We start from the raw sequence: 13,068 nt of genomic DNA, 5'->3' as shown, positions 1-13,068 counted from the left end.
GAAAAAAGAAAAAAAGATAGAGAAAATTAATATTAGTGATTACAACATGACTTGTTACGTTATAAGCAAGTTTCGTATAACCTAAAAATAACCCAAAATATACTGTACATCAAAACGACCTGTCCCATTTATCTCGATAATGTTTAATGATTACAATGTCACTGGTTGGCTGATTATTCACTTGATTCAGACAATAATGATGGAAGAAACTCCTCAATGAATACAATACCAATACAAGCAATAATTCTAAAACATTGTTCATTGTAATACTCTAATTTGAACTAATATTTTTCAAGGAAAACTATGGTAGACACATTCTTTTATTCAAGTTCTCACTGGACTTGTTGTGCTTTGCCGAGTCTTGTTCTGAATTTTAAAGTGTTCAAGGGGCCAAATGGAGGTCAGGACCACGCACACATACTTAGTCTGCTATCTTATCCTGGCTGCTCTAAGCCCCACCAGCCAGGTCTGAGTGTTGCTAAATGCCAGTGGTCTCACTCTCAGCTCAATGCCAGCTGGTTGCTGTGGTACTGACCAAGACCACCAACAGAAATTTGGAGCACATAGAATCACAAGCACTTGAGACAAAATGTCAGAGCTCCATGCTTGTAGCCATGTTGAATCGAGTATGTAACGGTTTTCTCCATTTCATCTAGATTTCCATTTCAGCGAGGGATGTGATTAATATCATATTACCTCAAAGATGAAGAGGATTGAGTCCAGCTCCTCCCTCTGTGACTTGTGACCTAAAAAACACAGATTAGCTTGAGATAAAACACAATCGTATGGCTAAATAGCTATGATACCTCTATTTATTTCTACACTGTAAAAGTTGACCAATCAGACCTCAGCTTCATTGTCTGGTTCTTGACATCGAGTAAAACTTACCCTTTTGTTTGAGGCTGACCTCAATGGTGACAAAGTTCTCAAAGAAGACATAGTAGATATGGGAGTAGTTCAAGTCAAAGAATTGTTTCAGCTCTGAAGGCTCTGCATTTTCTGGAAAATGAGAAAAGAAAAAAAGGTGAGAATCAAATAATACACACACATGCACACGCATACAAATACACACACAAGAAGAACACCAAGGGTAACGCAAACCGTCAACAAAATTATGTTCATAAAGCTTGGGCATCTCCTTAAACAGCTTTCTATTATATATGAAAAAGTGATGAAGTGAAGTGAAGTGATAGAAACATGATGGAAAAGGAAGACAACTTCAGGATAAATAAATAAGTAATGCCAATTTAAACTTAGAGATTAAACCAGTTACAGGGTCTTTGCCATCCATTTCAGTCTAAATGTGTTTGACTTTGAAATCTGAAGACATTTATAGCATTGAGGGAAATACCCTGTCAATATGAACACCACGCATATTTAAATTTTCATTAATCAATTCATTAGGAGTGTAACATCACTACAGCATCTAGGTTCTCTGACTATGCAGTAGAAAAGACTTACAGCCCCGTCTGGGTCCAAGCTACAGATTCAGATATACAGATCTAAAGGGTAGGAAGTTTACCTTTAGGTGCTCTGGACTGAATCTCAACAGCACTGGCTGTCATTATGAAGGATACACAATGACGCAGATACAGAGATAAAACAAATACTTTTACAGAGAATACAACCACTGCAATAATTCAGGGTCAAGAAAACACATAAGCATGTCAAACATTACACAGAAGAACCTTTAACAAAAGTCTCTGATTTTGTTTATACGAAGACTTACATGCGCGCGCGCGCGCGCGCACACACACACACACACACACACACACACACACTGACGCTGTCTGTGTTCCGGTGCCATAGCTGCCCTTGTAAGGTCTTAGCTGCTACGCTGAGTTGTTCTCTATCTTTTTCTCTCTGGACTGACAATTTTATCACTATGTGATCTCGTAAGCTGATGTAACAGAAGCTATTTTTATATACAACTCAGAGAAAATTATTTAGTCTCTACTTAGTCTTGCAAAATTGGGTAGTAGCACTGAATGCTATTTAGGTTCAGACCTCAGTCTGCGAAGACCAGAGCTACTTTTACCTATTATTCTGTTGTATGTTGCAGTCAACATGTGTGGATCAGCAAACTATGAAAATGATCTGCGTTACTCTGATGTTTTATATAACAGTCCTGAATCTGTTTCTACCCAGACTAAACTATATTGTAAATGAAAATACCATAAAATGCCATCAAAACAGCATTTTAGGATGCAAGAAAACCTGTACCTGTAGGGAGAGATGCCAACTTTCAATAGTTTTAAGAGGGAAAAGGAAAATCTAAATGCAGAAATTACTATTCCCACTAATGGTGAATCAGAATGCATAGCCAATATTTCAGTAAATAAACACAATAGACAAAACACAATTTTTTCCATGCTGCCCTATTCTGCATCCTAAATATATCTATGGGGCCAACTATTTGTTTTTTGGTTTTACAATGACAGGGTCAAATATGCATAGGAAATAGTTACTTAATAACCTGATTGCATCTAAGGGATTGCAAACTGATGAAATAGTTTCTTGTATAACCATTCTTTCTGATCAGATATGAACTATTACAAAATTTTAAAACAACACTTTTACTGCTCACTTTCTGTTTGCTACAATGGCAACGGTAGACATTTTTCAGGGGATGGTCTTGTTTTTGGGTGAAGAAAACTAGTCGATCAAAGGCAGGTTTTAAATGAATGACGGCATCATTGTTGCACTTTTCTGTACACGCGACATATTACATGTCTGTCTGTCCTGGAAGAGGGATCCCTCCTCTGTGGCTCGTCCTGAGGTTTCTTCCATTGTTTTTTTTTTACCCTGTTCAAAGGTTTTCTTTTCCATCAACATGTGAAGTTTTTCCTGACTCGAATCGAAGGACAGAGGATGTTGTTCACTGTACAGACTGTAAAGTCCATTGAGACAATGTGATTGTGATTTTGGGCTATATAAATAAAACTGATTTGATTTGATTTGATAATCAGCAACATAGACAAGTAATTCTTGCTATGAGGTAAATCATTAAGGCTGCTTGCTCTCTAAAGTCTCATTGCTTCAGCTATCAATCTTAACAGTCCTGCAACTAACAGTGTCCATATACATTTTGTTCAAGTGGTGGTCTGGCACCATGATCATTCAAACTGTGTGGATAGCTATTGTTCAACTGCCTGAGCACTCCTTCTCAAACAATGTGGCTGGAAGTGTGTTTGTGTGTGTCCGTCTCTGTGATTGCTATCAAGGTCTTGTGCTCCCTATAGAGCACAGAGAGGGGGCACACCCCTTTCTGTCTCTGTCTCGCCCACAAACACACACACACGCGCGTGCGCCAGTAGCTGTTACAATAGAAACAGGAAGTTGAGCTACTGTATAGAGACAGAGAGGAAATAGTAGGGCTATTTCCCTCTCTGGTCAGTGAGTGTGTGTGTGTGTGTGTGTGTGTGTGTGTGTGTGTGTGTGTGTGTGTGTGTGTGTGTGAGGGTGTGTACATGTGTGAGAACAAGACAGACAGAAACACACACACACACACACACACACACACACACACACACACACACACTTCATTACCCTAGCATCCTTCTTATTCTCACACACATTAAAAACACTGCAGCTGGTTTTGTGCTGTAATACATGTAAACACATGTTAGAAAAGTTAACACTCAGCATTTGTCACACACCAAGTCTTCTTCTGTTCAACACCAGGCACACCCCTGGAAAAATCACAACAGCTTGACAGCTTGTGGCATTGGTGCACCTACATTTTAATCTGTCATACACACATTGGTATTGGAATTGGCACTTGCACACGAACTGTGTTATTAACACGTCTTTAAACACTCTTCTAACATCTGTTTACAGTGGATACATCTAAACACCTTTCAGTTTAAGCCTGTCCAGTTAAGGCCAATTACTTCCTATTGGAGTCAATCTGAGGGAAACTGAAAAAGAGCAAACCACTAACATTAAGGAACTATATATATATATATATATATATATATATATATATATATATATAGTGATCCAGTGCTACACAATGACTAAATATGAATTGCCGAATTTGTCAATGGATTATAAAAGAACCTGAAATCATCATGAAGTACGTTACACAGGGCTGAGTCTATATTTACATGCAACACAACTTTGAATTTCGTGATTTTCGAGATGAGTTTGGTGTGGCATTCCTAATAAACACAGACTGGCACGTAGAAGCTAACCTGTTTACAGCTTAATACTTATTTATAACTTACCTATGACTATTCTGAGGTGTTTCAGTCTCGTCAACACGTCCTTCTTTGGGTCCAACACTTTCTGTGTTGATTTTTTGACGTCCCCATGAGGCTTTTTGGAAAACATTCCTGGCGCAGAAGACACAAGAATGCAATGGTAGACAGCAAGGAGGGGCTAGCTGTGTAGCTACTTAAACAGCCTCAGCTAGCGTTAATCTTCCAACTATAACCAAAACCCGATGCTCCTGGGTCATTTATTAACGCTACGCTGCGACCTAGCAGCCCTCCGCAACTGCGCGGAGTATATCAAGGGGCAGGTTTTGTCGGAGAAGGCGCATTCTCTTTTAACTAATACATATATGTAAAACGTAGCGGGGTAAAGCACCCATCCATCGCACCTCCCTTCCACAACAGTCCGCAGCCTGATGGCTAAACTAGCTTGTTAGCAAGCTGGGCTGTTCACTTGAAAACATCATGGCGGAGGAGGAAAGGGGGATAACAAAATAATGGATGCCAGAGATATTCAACGCCAACATAGTTAAACAATTAGCTAACGTTCGATATTCGACTGTATTGCATACGAAGGTTATTTCATTGCATTAAACTTATGATACAAACAGCGTTTCCAATTTTACTGACGTTAAAGTTTTAAGACCATCGACTATTCTGCTCGAACTCTCAGCCTCAAGCTACAATGCTGAATCCTGGGTAACGGAGTTTTTGGCTGGTTGTTAGACCTTCAGTTATATGAATGTTAACGATACAGAAAACTACAGTTCCCTATACAAAAAATAGCGCCTTGGCGAGATTTGTTTTTAGCTTAGCTGATGCACGCGAGTGAATTGTAACCGAGAAAAGAGAAATAAGTTTAAGCTTCTGTCTGTGGAAATTGTTTATTATTACAACATTCTCGCGAACGCCCTCCACCTCCCCACTTTGTGAGTTATGATTCAGTTGTTAGCTTCTCTGTTAATGTATTTTTGTAATAAATCCAGCTAATCATACTTGCTACTGAACTACACTGGCTAGCTAATATGCTAACGTAATGCTAACTTGATGTGTTATCGTAAATGTTTAACGTTACTTATTTAAAATAATTCAGTCTTAAAAGGGTTAAAATTGTTATGCACGTGTAACTTTTTAATAACCAATCTCAACGAATATATTAAAGCCGACAATTGTATGGGGGGGTTACTCTCTTTTCAGGGATGATGTAACATAGTATTTCACACATTTCAGTAAGAATTTTCCGGTTTGATCCACCACAAATATAAAGATAAAGAAAACAAAAAATATATATAAATCAGCTCTAACCAGGAACATAATTGATTTAGTAACCCTACATCACAATTTACATTTGGTAAACAACAGTGGGGATATTATACACAAACGACTGAATGAAAACAATTGTAGAATTTTCTGTGGAATCGGCTGCTCCACAAATGATCATGTTTTGTCAACGGGTCCTTTGTTGTAATCATTTGTAATAACTGCCAAGTTATTTTAGTCTTTATACTCACATAACAAGAATACATCAATGGGATAATTGCTGTGGCCAGATCAAATTTGCCTATAATGTTCAAACAGATGGGAAAATATCAGTCATCAACACTAAACATGTCCAGTATGGACCCTAAATATGTAAACCTGTATCTATTGTGGGTAGATCTGCCAAATAACCTTGACATTGTGTAATACCCAACGCTACCAGTCTGAAGCACACTTGCTGCAATGCCGGTGCACCGTGACCGGGAAAAGAAGGATACCACAGCAGAGGAGATGGAGTTGGAGGAGCAGGAACAAGAGGCGTCCAGCTCAGAGGAGGAGGATTCTGACACCTCCTCTGTCTCCGAGGATGGAGACAGCTCTGGTGAGAGAGTCTGAAACAACAGAAAAATGAGCCAAACTTTCTTATTTATTTGATGTTAATGTTAAGAGAAACTTAATTTCATTTCATAGTCTGATAAAAAGTGGTTAAAGTTTTGACTGGACATTGAAAATGAGTATCAGTCATCCTGAGACACTTCCCATTTGCTAAGGTTAAATGGCTGGCAGACACATAATCTAGCAGAAATAAAGGTCTGCCAGGTGTTGCTTCCATATCATTGCTTGAAAAGCTTCCATTTTCCATCATAACGCATAATACCTAATCTAGAGGAGTGTGTGTGTGTGTGTGTGTTTCTTTGTTTTTTTTATCTTCAAGAAATGGATGAGGAGGACTGTGAGCGGAGGAGGATTGAGTGTCTGGATGAAATGTGCAATCTGGAGAAACAGTTCACAGATCTCAAAGACCAGTGAGAATACACATGCATTTTTGTCAAGTTTATTTTTCCCATTGAATATTAAAAACATTTTAAAAAAATTAATTATCATCATTATTATTAAAAAGGTCGTTCATATGAATTGGCACTGGCCATAGATACATCTATGTTTGTGTGTAGGCTGTATCGTGAACGTCTCAGTCAGGTGAACAGCAAGCTTGCGGAGGTAGAGGCCGGCCGGGCAGCAGAGTATCTGGAACCTCTGGCAGTACTGCTGGAGAACATGCAGGTCCGCACCAAGGTGGCAGGTAACTTTAACACACACACGCACAGCCATCAAGGCTCACACACTCCAGCATTCTCAATCACTGACCAATTGTGTTTTCCCCTCTATCATTTTTAGGTATCTACAGAGAGTTGTGTCTGGAGTCTGTGAAGAACAAGTACGAGTGTGAGACCCAGGCGGCAAGCCAACACTGGGAGGTCAGACACACAAAAACATACTTTGTTGCATTGATACTTGTGAGGACCTTTACTGAAATAGTCCCAAGCCCCTAACCATAACCATTATTAAATGACTGAACCAATTCCTTACACCCAACTCTGTTCACATACAGTCACTTTAAATACCTCCTGTCTTACAAGTGATGCTTTTTCTTTTGGGTTCTTGGCCTCATGAGTCATTTAAGTATTTTAATGAGTATTTTAAGTGAGTGCTAATTGATCTATGCGAATGACTGTGGTGTAATTATTTGGATTCACACTTGTATCTTTGATCTGATCGTTTTCTCTAATACTATGTCTATGCTCTCGTCTGTGTGTGTATGCAGAGTGAGAAGCTGCTGCTGTTTGATACAGTACAGAGTGAACTGGAGGAGAAAATTAGAAGACTTGAGGAAGACAGACACAGCATAGATATTACATCAGGTAGCTCACACAGAACACAGTCATTATATTGTTATGTTGACCATGTGCAACTAGTCACATTTTATTATAGGAATAAGAACATGCTACGTGCATTCAGCGTTGATATTTTATTCAGTTTATGCATAAAGCATTTGACTGTGTCTGTTTCTCTGTCTCTTTTATCAGAGCTGTGGAACGATGAGGTAACAGGAAGGAAGAAGAGGCAAGATGCTTTGAGTCCAGATAAGAAAAGGAGAAGACCTTCAGTGGTGTCTGATATCCTTCCTCTGTTAATACTTCTGTTAGTCTTCACATTGATGCCGCCAAGTACTTCTACTTTTACTAATTTACAAATCCCAGTTACTGCTATCTATATGTTTTGTTCTGACTTCCTTCCTGCTTCCTGTGGCACTGTCCTTAACTCTACTCACGCCCGTATATTGTTTATATGCTGCCTGACTTGGACATCCTTGAGGACTGGACAGCTATTAGAAAGGTGTGTAAATGTGTCTGTTGATAAGGGCATGTCTCTGTCCCCTGGTGGCATCACTGTTTGTATGCAGACATCTCTTTCCAACCACATACTTGTGTGTCGCCCTACAGGCCGTGGCGACACTGGGTCCCCACCGAGGGAAATCTGATTCTGACAGCTCCGCGTTCCCATTCAGACACGACAGGAACAGACCTATTCTCAACTGCTGAGGAACACACACACACACACACACACACACACACACACACACACACACACACACACACACACACACACACACACACACAGTCAAACAAATGAGAATCTCAAACACATCCATACTACATATATATGACACACACAGCAGCATTCACTTCTGCATGCATGAAAACAAACATTTCTCTGACTTTTCCAGCAATCTACTACATTTCTCAGCTAACAGAGACACCAGTCAGTAAGCTGCCTCTCACGCCAAGAAGCACAGACATTCACAACTCATAATATGGGTTGCATTCTTTGAAAGAACAACCAGCACAAGAAGCATAATTTCCACTGACATCAGTCAGAATTGGGCTGTTTTTTTGTTTACAATTATAAGCTAATTAAAATGTTGAATTCCAAAATGAAACACCATAAAAAACATAACAGAATTTTATACTCAGCATTCAACATTATATAGGCAGGTGTTTGCTGAAGCCAACACTGATATAAATATGACATAAAATTATTAAATTAGGGTTTTATTGACTGAAGCTTTGAAAATGTTTAGCAGAGAAAAGACAGCCACAAGACAGAGCATGTTGGTGACACAAACTAGCATTTATATAGTTTTGTTTTGTTGTATCTTTTAAAAAGAAGGCCATTTCTACACAAAATGTCACCTGGTATGGTAAACGTTATGATTTAAAAAGGCCTTAAAACGTGTTCTGAATCGTTTCGGACAGTGTTTGACCTCTGTCACAGTTTGGATTGAAATCTGTGAAATGATCGCTCGTCAACATTTTTAATCAGATCCACTTGGGCTTTGTCCTCACTAAAGTTTTTAATCCTGCCATGATGTAGTATTAGGATGCCATTGTCTATACACATTAATGTGTTCTAGGGTGTGAATGTGACCAAATCAAGCGTTGTTTGGCCTTTTTTTTTATTACGGTCTAATAGTTGAATTTTAAATTCTGTAAATCCTAGCTCACATCCTGAGTTCACTGTTGACTACATTCAGGCAACCATGTTTCTAATGTGTTACAACTAGTAGGTGCCGTTATCTGACAAGTCATATGAAGAGTTTGTTGACAGTACTGTTTTCACCAACAGTTCAACCTTTTGCAAGTTTCATTTAGCATTACTGGAGCTCTTAAATGCCCTTATGCACTGAGTGACATGTTCAAAGAGAAGGTTTGATTTCATAGGCTCCACTTCATTGTCTCAGTGTAAACACCTAGATGTAGCTAGATTTTTTTAATCTTAAATCTGGAAAGTTGTTGACAAAGCTTTCCATGACAAATGAGGAAATGCTGGTTTATATATGAACCTCGCTGATTGTGCCAAGAAAAAATGTACATTTTTGTACCGTTTTTATGTGAATCAGTTTAAATGTTTGCATGAGAATAATTATTACTTTTGGTTAAAGTTATTTGAATAGTTAGTTGGTGATCATAAGACAGTTTGTATAGTTCTTTGTTGTGTCAGAGAGCATCCAGAACTCCACAGTGCCTACATTTAAAGTTAAAGTGCTGTAAAATGTGTCTCGTTCCTTCTCTTGCACATACTGAAAATAATGGAAAAGCAGTTCTCGTTTTAGAAGTGCGTCTTGCGTTGTTAAGAGTTAGCTTGTTGATGTGATTGTGATTGAGACAAACTAAGTGATAGCAGTAGGTTAAATGAAATGCAAGATAAGGAAAAGATTGTGTGTGCATAGGTGACCAATGCAAATACTCTCTATGTTAAGCCTAAATTCAGGAAGGTATTGGATTTGTCAGACTTCCTCATACCAGCACCTCTGTTGACAGGTGGTGATAAGAACGTAGCAAAAACAGGGCTTAGTTCAGTTGATCCTTTTTTATGCCATATAGTATTTATGTGATACCTTGGCTTTTGGAATCTGTTTTTCCTCACCAAACTCTTAAATTAAATTCTATACCTTTGTTAACTTAGGTGATCATTTTCTTATGGATCATACAGTAAAGTCAGTTGACTCCCCTCTTGTTTATAACACTATATCATTTAAATTGCAAACCAGTGTCAATAATACAGTGAGCCAATGTAACCACTTGAACAAATGATCTTGTTGTAAGTGTAGAGGAAACATATGAAAAGTTAAAACACCAAGGTATCCCTTTCAAGTTGCTGTCCCACAAATATTACTGTTATATTGTCTTCTTGCACATCTACCTCTTTTATCTGTCGCTCACTCTTTAAAGTCAAATCCACATTTTTATGAACCTGAAAATGCTTCCATCTTTATGACTTCTGACAAAAGTAAATGTTGTTGTTTCTCTGTATTACTGGTTCATAAGGCTGTGCAGGTTTGTCAGGATTTTTTGTAAAGATTACTGTGATGAGGACTAATTGTACAAACAAGGGAGGAACCGAACCATTTCCTTCCAATCATACCCCAACCGAATCTTCACAGATACAACCAGCTGTTTGTAAAGGCTGATGAACAAACTGCCTTTTAATATTTTTGATTTGTAAAGAGGTTTTTGAAGATTATGGTGGTGGGGATGGGGATTCCAATCAATATTTTTTTCACAGTTTATGTTCAGTAATGTGTCAGGTACATTTGTGTCTTCCTTGTCGATGATGTGGGAGGTTCTTACAATTAAAAGTTGTTTTGTACTTTGTGGTGTCTCTCGTCTGTATGTTTAGCAGTAAAGTCACTGACAACAGGGCTTGAGTGACCACATTGATGGGTTACATTACTGTAAATGTTCAGGCAAAGAGGAGCTCTTTTCAGATACCAAATTAAATATTTAGCAGCCTGTTATACCGCTGTTCACAGAGTGCTTTACAACATACAGTACAAACAGGAAGTAGTGGATGATGAGGCCAAACCTGCTAAGATGTGAGAGGACTCAACACTAGAGTGTACTGTTTAGTCTAAATAAATACTATTGAACACATTTAACAGCTGTTTCACCTTCAGGAGACATAATGCATGGCATTTACCTAACATGGAGAATGCCTTTTCCAGTCCTCCTAGTATGAATAAAAAATTCAAGAGGTAACAGGTGTACACACTAATGGGCCATCATCTTATTCTACAAATTAATAGTTAGTTAATCTTTGCACACACTGCATAATGTAACTGAAGGGGCGTCTGTCTTAGAGTTCAGTCTGAGATAAAAGACCGTTTCAAGTTGGATTTGTCAGGCTAGTCACAGCCACAATGACCTCAACGGACACACAGGTTTTACTAAGTTTACACAGCTTTTTTACACATTTTTTAATAGTGTGTGTACTAGTGTATGTATGTGTATATATGTACGTATGTATTATCTAAAGCATCTTTTTATGATAATAATGTTTTCATTTCTGCAAATATTGGCTACATATATGTTATTTGACATCTGTGAAAGGCCAATAACAAATGATAATCTGCCAGCAAATATATTGGTTGGGCTATAATAATAATCAGTTTGACAAACGGCATTATTTGACCTCCGAAAAATAATTTGCGTGTCAGAGTCATTAGGGCCACTTGTGGGTCCTTTACCCAACCAGCCTTCATGTGGGTTGCCAAGGCTCGGTGAGCTAAGGTGTGAATGGTTGTTAAGCTGTCTGGGAAGAGAACTCAGTACTGTATTGCAAGTGGGTGATAAGTAATGATCTGGGCCAACTCATCTCCACCTCCTTGCTTACCTTCACATGAACAGCTCCTAGCCACGGGTTCGAACAGGGAAGTTGAAGCTATCAGAAAAGATATAATGACTGTTGACAACAACAAGATCATGCGGGAAGATGTCAGAGGAGACAGTCTGCCTTTCTTGGACTGGGCAGTACACACTGTACTCCAGAGCAGACAGAGAGGAGGAGACCAGAAAACCTAACAGCGTCGTCATTCTTTATGTCGCAGGAACATCCGAGAAACTCAGGAGCACCTTCAATAAACATTATATCCCGGTTCACTTTAAACCTACCAACACAGTGAAGCAGAAACTTGTTCATCCTAGGACTGCACAGATTTGTACACTGGGGAAACAAAACAACCTCTCCATAAACCAATGGCACAGCACAGGAAGGCCAACTCCTCAGGTCAAGACTCTGCTGTCTTCTAACATCTGAAAAAGAAAAAGAATTCCTTTGAGGACAACAATGTAAACATCTTGTCTTGTCAACATCTTTGAACAGAGGAGGTGGCCTAAGACATTACTTATCACCCACAGTCCAGTACTGACTTCCCTCCCCCAGACGCCTTAACAACCATTCACACCTGGGCTCACCTAGCCTTAGCAACCCACATGAAAGCAGCTGAGTCTTTCATTCCCAAACAAATCTTAAAGTCTGAGCCCATGTGTCCTCAACGACTCTGTAAGGACACTCCCACACAAGAGTTTAAAAGCCTGCAACTCCCCTCAAGTTACACAAGAAGTGAAGAAGCCTCTTGGATGAGGTGAAACATCCTCAAAATACTGAAACACGTGCAGCTTAAGATAGACAATTTGAATTGCCATGACCTGGATGACTGAGAACCGTCATCAACACATATAGTCCAACAGCATGTGTTTCATGTATACAATTTAAAAGAAGACTGACGATGGTCACATCCAAGTACGTGACGTCACGTGCATGTGAAAAAGCCCAGGTGTGTCACCCTAACAACCACTCCTTGTTTAGAAGCCCAGCCCTGCAAATAGAAAGAAATAATGCAGCAGAGGGGTTAATTTCATAGCATACCTTCAAATAGCAAGATAAGTATGTCATTAGTGACATGGACACTGTGATTTTTCCACTAAGTCATGTCAAAGGGCCAGGATGCGTACCTGAAACGAATGTGGTCTATGATTTTGCCGCTTGACAAGTCAAAAAGTCTGCTGTGAAAAAGTACTGTATATCATTTCTCTTAACATTTTGCTATTTAGCCTAGCCATTATAAAAATGCTATTCATTATTATCATTGGAAACTGTTTGGGAAAACCATTGTATAAATGTATATTTACATTAATGAGGCAAAGTGAGTGCTGAATGTATACTCAGAATTTAACATGGATATTCAATTTAA

General features: G+C 38.9%; 2 protein-coding genes across 11 annotated transcripts in view; one reads left to right on the top strand and one right to left on the bottom strand.

The window, feature by feature from the left end:
• Window positions 1-4,667, bottom strand: part of ralgapa1 (Ral GTPase activating protein catalytic subunit alpha 1) — a 65,390-nt gene extending 60,723 nt beyond the window's left edge. For all 6 annotated transcript variants that reach the window (XM_037125148.1, XM_037125149.1, XM_037125153.1 and 3 more), the window contains exons 1-3: window positions 4,230-4,667; window positions 889-999; window positions 697-746 (exon numbers count right to left, since the gene is read on the bottom strand). In XM_037125148.1, the coding sequence (XP_036981043.1) occupies window positions 697-746; window positions 889-999; window positions 4,230-4,335 (267 nt within the window). In that variant the 5' untranslated portion in view covers window positions 4,336-4,667. The remainder of the gene's footprint in view (window positions 1-696; window positions 747-888; window positions 1,000-4,229) is intronic.
• Window positions 4,668-4,797: 130 nt separating this feature from the next.
• brms1la (BRMS1 like transcriptional repressor a) lies at window positions 4,798-10,690 on the top strand. Of its 5 annotated transcripts, none has more exons than XM_037125158.1 (10): window positions 4,988-5,146; window positions 5,920-6,078; window positions 6,412-6,502; window positions 6,650-6,777; window positions 6,873-6,952; window positions 7,300-7,396; window positions 7,562-7,651; window positions 7,807-7,871; window positions 7,979-8,080; window positions 8,129-10,690. In XM_037125158.1, exons 2-9 carry the CDS (start codon window positions 5,940-5,942, stop codon window positions 8,075-8,077), a joined length of 789 nt encoding a protein of 262 aa, XP_036981053.1. In that variant the 5' UTR covers window positions 4,988-5,146; window positions 5,920-5,939; the 3' UTR covers window positions 8,078-8,080; window positions 8,129-10,690. The 5 variants fall into 5 exon arrangements, with proteins under 5 accessions (XP_036981054.1, XP_036981053.1, XP_036981051.1 ...); XM_037125156.1 differs by having other exon boundaries at window positions 8,125-10,690; XM_037125155.1 differs by having other exon boundaries at window positions 8,113-10,690.
• The last annotated feature ends 2,378 nt before the right edge of the window (window positions 10,691-13,068 follow it).

The sequence above is a fragment of the Acanthopagrus latus genome, chromosome 16 (assembly GCF_904848185.1).
Source record: "Acanthopagrus latus isolate v.2019 chromosome 16, fAcaLat1.1, whole genome shotgun sequence".
NCBI lineage: Eukaryota > Metazoa > Chordata > Actinopteri > Spariformes > Sparidae > Acanthopagrus > Acanthopagrus latus.
This window is presented reverse-complemented; position numbering and strand designations above follow the sequence as displayed.

Coding starts and splice junctions, on each gene's coding strand:
- brms1la (XM_037125159.1), top strand. CDS start 5,940: ATGCCGGTGCACCGTGACCGGGAAAAGAAGGATACCACAGCAGAGGAG. Junction 6,079..6,411: donor CGAGGATGGAGACAGCTCTG/GTGAGAGAGTCT, acceptor TTTATCTTCAAG/AAATGGATGAGGAGGACTGT. Junction 6,953..7,299: donor CGGCAAGCCAACACTGGGAG/GTCAGACACACA, acceptor GTGTGTATGCAG/AGTGAGAAGCTGCTGCTGTT.